Below are 5,961 nucleotides of genomic sequence, written 5' to 3'. Positions count from 1 at the left end.
AAGAGAAGAGAGAACAGACCAACATTTTATTTGAGATGATATTAGAAATGCAAAACTTTTTTACCAAAAGGTGGGATTATCCTAAATTGACTAACAGGTGTGTTTTTATCTTCTAGGAAAACAATGAACAGGAAGAAACCTGGAAGATTATTTGCTGCTCTGTCGAATATGGGATTATAATTTATTTTTTTTTAATTATACATATAGCATCTCTTTCAAATGGATGACTTCTGAACCTAGAACTCTTCATTACCAACTTCTCGCATCCTGGAGGGGAAAATGAATTTCACAAATTGCACCACTGAAGCCAGTGTGGCTGCAAAGCCAAAAACAGTAACGGGAAAGATGCTCATTACCCTGACCTTGGCCACAATCACAACCTTGACTATGCTGCTGAATTCTGCTGTAATTGCAGCAATCTCCACAACCAAGAAGCTCCACCAGCCGGCAAATTATCTCATATGTTCACTGGCTGTGACGGATCTCCTTGTTGCTGTTCTCGTCATGCCCTTGAGCATCACTTACATAATGATAGACAAATGGACTTTGGGGTACTTCATCTGTGAGATCTGGCTTAGCGTCGACATGACCTGTTGCACGTGTTCAATCCTTCATCTGTGTGTCATTGCACTGGACAGGTACTGGGCCATCACAGACGCTATCGAATACGCCAGGAAAAGGACGGCGAAAAGGGCTGGGTTGATGATAGTCACCGTGTGGACAATCTCCGTTTTCATATCAATGCCCCCCTTGTTTTGGAGAAATCACCACAGCATCAGTATTCCCAGTGAGTGTCGCATTCAGCATGACCATGTCATCTACACTATTTATTCCACGTTTGGGGCATTTTACATTCCCTTGACTTTGATCCTGATCCTGTACTACAGAATTTACCACGCTGCAAAGAGCCTTTACCAAAAACGGGGTTCAAGCCGCCACCTCAGCAACAGGAGCACCGACAGCCAGAACTCTTTTGCCAGCTGCAAGCTCACACAGACGTTCTGCGTCTCGGACTTCTCCACATCTGACCCAACCACAGAGTTTGATAAAATCAAACCATCCGTGAGGATCCCTCCTTTCGAGAACGACTTGGACCTGGCTGGCGACCGGCAGCAGATCTCCACGACAAGAGAGCGAAAGGCTGCTCGCATCCTGGGGCTGATTTTAGGTGCTTTCATTTTGTCCTGGTTGCCCTTTTTCATCAAAGAACTGCTTGTGGGCCTCCACATTTGCACTGTCTCTCCAGAAGTAGCAGACTTCTTGACCTGGCTTGGGTATGTCAACTCGCTCATCAACCCTTTGCTGTACACGAGCTTTAATGAGGATTTCAAGCTGGCCTTTAGAAAGCTCATCAGGTGTCGAGAACATACTTAAAAGTGCTGAGAGATGATGATGCTGGCATGACTCCTGGCCTTAAAAATGAGCAAAATCATTTGGCTCTGCCACCGTTTCCCTTGATAAAGGGGATTTTTGTGTTTGCCTATTTGCTTGACTGTTCTTCAGCCTGTAATTATGCCATTTTTTAATCTCCAGTGTTATTCATGGTAAAGGGTTTGAAATAAATTTATTCTACAAAGGAAATGATTTTTTAGAAATGAAACAGAAAAAAAATAGTATTAGGTACTCATGTCTAAGACATTTTGTGTAATCAATGATTCAAGAAGCAAACAATATTCACTTTTATACTTTTTCCATTTAAGAATCAAACATCGAAATTATGTACTGTATAAAATGAACCCCATAAATACATATTCAAAAATTAATAAACACTTCATGGTCATGAGAGCTAAACAGCATCTCTTTACTGTGGCATTCTGAGAAAGCTGTAACAGCCATTTAGGAGGAAAATTACCACCATTTCCACCCTGGGTTGAGGCAGAATAGACTATTCCTTTCTTCAGGAATACACTCCCAAAACAGAAAGCAAAGTTCAGTTCATTGCATCTAGAAATTATTTCATTTCATAACCCAAAGGAATTAACTTAAGTGGCTCTCTTTTTGTAATATTCCAGATTTACAGTTGAGGTGTTGGGCAGACACCTGTGCAGATCGTTTGGCAATTGAGAGGATGCAGCTAGCAAGTGTGATACTTGTGAAACTAACTGCACATCTGAGTGGTCACACCTTCAATACCACTAACCCTGTTTCTTCAGGCCTTCTACTTTAGTCAGTTCTGGGGTGGTATTATTCACTTGTGCCATATTTCATCTGAATCTTGTGGTGCACAACCCCAAGGATCTATGGATCTTACCCCCACCAACTTAGGCAACTGGATATCTTCTCAGCAGGCTAGCAATATAGAGAAATTCAAAAACATTAGCTAAAACCTAATTATTTTGGAATATCAGGAAAAAAAAAATCAGTAACATGATTCATTTTAAATAGCAGTCTGCATATATGCTTTCTTGTCATCTCAGTTTGCAATGGCAATCTTGCCTACTTAACCTATGGTCAGGTGCTCTGGTAGGATTTCTTGTTCTGGGAGTCCTTCACAGACCTAATTCCCCTGTCCTGAGAGACAAAGAGTCCTTTGTATCCTGTCTTTTGTGCTTATGGAAGTTAAAATTTCATAATTCAAATATTGTGGAAATCAATCAAGGAAGGGGCAAAATCAAAGCTGAGAATTTGGTATTGTCCATTAGCAACTCCCAAGCACCATTTAAATATTTATTACTTGCCTTGCACTCTAATGTTCTTCCCCGTCCATTTCCCTGGACAAATTCTTTTTTAATTACATGAATACACAACAGAGGAAATACCACATATGTCAACCTGACATGCAATAACAGTGAAAACTATAGTATGGTGGCTCCAAATCCATCAAAACAAATACTAGAGGTAGCAAAAGTGTTGTAACAGCACTGGAAGCCATCTCTTAAAAATGTTTTGAAAATTTACAAGATGACAATCATTTTTCTTATCAAGAGTCAAGGAAGTGTAAGTAATATGTGAGCAATAAACTGCAAATGGAATGGAGAAATGACATCCTTATTGGTGAGAGAAAGCATTTGGCTGGAAAGATGCAGTGCCACAAGCTGAGTGTAAACCAGGTCTGAAGGTGCCAAAAGCATGACCTGCTGCTTACCCACATGCAGTGGGATTCTTCTTTCAGGACTCCCTGCCAGAGTTTGGGAGGTTCATCTCCAGCTGTCCTTCTGAAGCTACTGTTGCAGTTGCCTCCTCCAGATGCCTTTGGGTTCCCTACTAGCAGACATTAATCCCTAAAAAGAGAGGAAAATTATCTCTGCCACTGAAAATTTCTTTTAGTGAGGAAGCACAGATATCCATTATGGTTTTTCCCTTGTGCAGCTTGTTGGAGGTGGAAATTGTTGATTGAAATCAGGGAAGTGTGTCCTGACCCTGCCTATCAATAAAGCTTCCAAAGCAGCTCCCCAGAGTACATATGCTATTAAGGAAAAAAAAAAAAAATAAACTAAAAACAAACCTGGAAGTTAAAATAAAAAATGTGGTATTTGTAAGAAGTGTTGCGGACTATATTTTTTTCTCTTTCAGAAAACGTAATAGAATTTATTACTAAAGAGCAAGGATTCAGCACAATTTCTGAAACAAGTTGACTGTGGCAGAGAAAACAGGACACACAGGCAGTTATGGCTAGAAGAGAGTAGATTTTGGTGTCCCTTGGGTGCACAAGGGTGCCCAGCTCCTGTGATGACCAGAAAGAGAAGAGTAAATGTACAAGACTGCCCCAGCAGACTGCCTGAGCCATGCCAAGGAGCTCAGCTGAGGCAGAAGCTGCACCCCAGCCAGGTTTTTTTGGGCTGTCTCTGGGGCTCAGCTGTGGGGTGGGCTGCACAGGGGTCTTTGCTAGGAGGAGGGAAGGGGTGGGAGTGACAGTGCTGGTGAAAGGTGTTTCAGAGGGGAAAACTAACAAAATGAGAGATGCTTCCAGCTCTGACTGCTGCTCCTAAGGGCACATGGCACACAGAGTAATTTAGGTTGGACAGGATCTCTGGAGGCCAGTTAGGCCAAGTCCCCTACAAACAACAAACCTCAAAGTGGGACCAGCGTCACAGCTCCACACTGCTCTGACATGCTGTGTGCAGTCATGTTTCTCACGGGAAAAACAGCAGCTCAGTTAACTCTGTTGCCAAGACTGATGCTCATTTAAAGCCGTAAGTGTGGCTGAAGGCTGGAAATGCTGAGTGTGACCTCCACAGCAGCTGTCGTAGGCAGGTAGCAGTACTTCAGAAACATGGATGAAAGCTGTAAAACACAGGAGCTGCATCATCTTTATTTCTACTAATGGCTTCCTTTTAGTGTGTGAACACTGCTGTTACCACTCAAACTACCAATCAGGTTGAAGGCTGTATTCAATTTTAATATTTAGAGGTAATTAACAGGAAAAAACAGATGGATGGCTAATTTCCGTGCTTTCCTGTTAAATAAAGACTCACCATTCACTGCCAGCTGACTACTGATTTTCTAATTAAGTCATTAGCTAAACACAGAGAATGTTTTCCAACAAATGCCACTAGATTGATGAAGATGTATGTTTTCCCCATGCTCAGAAACAAAGTCAGGGACAATATATAGCATTGGCTACTTAAAACAAGTCAACTTGATCAGATATTACCAGTTTTCTCATGAAAATAAAAACTAGTTTGACACCACTGTTTGACAAAATCCTTTTTTTTTTTTCTATGTTAAGTTTTTGCTTTTACAATGGGTTTGGAGACATTTCTTGACCTGTCCATGGAAACTCCCCATTCACAGTTATCCTGGATCAGTGCCACGCACACCACATTCTGCAATACAAGGTCTTCCCAACAAGCTCTTAATGATGTATTCAAGACCTACAGACTACCTCCATCTTCCTTAACCTCTCTAAACCATCCTGAAATCCCAGTCTTATTATCTCTAATGGTGCCCTTGCAAAGTTTTCTTGCTTTACAGCTTTAACTCCCTGCCTGTCCTGCCTTTGGGTTTTGACTCTTTCTAATCCCTAAATTTATTGTGGTCCTACTAGAGCAAGATTTTGTTCTCTCAGCAGTTATCAGAATTCCCATGATTGTGGCTGTTCAAGTCTGTAAGATTTTACTCTGTCTTACATGTATCCAGGCCATATCCAGAAGGTTTTTGTCTTCTGTAAGCAGCCAATGCTTTGGAGTGAGTTCATATGTCCCTGAAGATTGTACCAATCAACAAGCTGTCCTCCCCAAAAGACAGACTCTTCAAATGGTACTTTACCTATTTTTATTTTTTCCCTTTCTTCTGTACCCTTTTCCCTTTCTTCCACATTAAAATTGACCCTTGTATTATTATTTTATGGACCTGTATCTTTGCTTTTGGGGACCTGTCACTGCACAGGTTACTCAGGTTTCACTCAGCTCCTGCTCTTCTGCCTGTGCCAACCACAGCTCTCTCCTCTGCAAGCTTTGTCCCACCACCTCCATGATCTTTCTAGATCTCTCCTGCTCCTTGCAGCTGATGGGTTTTTTTCCTTCTCAAAACCACTTCTGATATGGTAAAACTCCTGAAACAAAAGCAGTCACCGTGGGCAGTGGAGGAATTAGTGTGAGTGTGTGTATTGTCTGTCTTTTTTTCTCACCTCTCCCTTACAGATCACATCCTCTTCTGACATGAGCTATCTCTGCCTAGTGCACAGCATACATAGACACAGCAAAAACACGTTAAGAGTTGCATTTGCCCTGACCCACCTGGATTTGGCCCCTGCACAGTACTTTAAAGTTGTGGGTTCCTCACCACAATGATGTACCCAGTTGTTCATTGTGATTACCCAGAGGTTAATTTTGTTGATCTTCCTGTATGGAGAAAGATGATGGGATTGAACTGTCCAAAGGATTTAAAACAAAGCCCCTGACTCACCAATTTTATGTAAAAGGCTGTCACTATTCAGATTTCACTACCGTGCACCTGAGCTGTCCAGTTTTTGATAGTTATCACTTCTTGTTTCTTTGTCCTTTGCATGTGCAAGGAAGG

At 41.7% G+C, this 5,961-nt stretch overlaps 1 protein-coding gene across 1 annotated transcript; it reads left to right on the top strand.

Annotated features, from left to right (window-relative positions):
- Positions 1-270: 270 nt before the first annotated feature.
- Positions 271-2,264, top strand: HTR1E (5-hydroxytryptamine receptor 1E). Its single transcript, XM_005518181.3, has one exon. It carries the CDS (start codon positions 280-282, stop codon positions 1,372-1,374), a length of 1,095 nt encoding a protein of 364 aa, XP_005518238.2. The 5' UTR covers positions 271-279; the 3' UTR covers positions 1,375-2,264.
- The last annotated feature ends 3,697 nt before the right edge of the window (positions 2,265-5,961 follow it).

Source organism: Pseudopodoces humilis, chromosome 3 (assembly GCF_049639895.1).
Source record: "Pseudopodoces humilis isolate 2021_Gansu_Grassland_sample_001 chromosome 3, ASM4963989v1, whole genome shotgun sequence".
In the NCBI taxonomy this organism is placed as follows: Eukaryota; Metazoa; Chordata; class Aves; order Passeriformes; family Paridae; genus Pseudopodoces; species Pseudopodoces humilis.
This window is presented reverse-complemented; position numbering and strand designations above follow the sequence as displayed.

Bases quoted from the DNA above. Each gene is read 5' to 3' on its own strand.
- HTR1E (XM_005518181.3), top strand. From the start codon at position 280: ATGAATTTCACAAATTGCACCACTGAAGCCAGTGTGGCTGCAAAGCCA.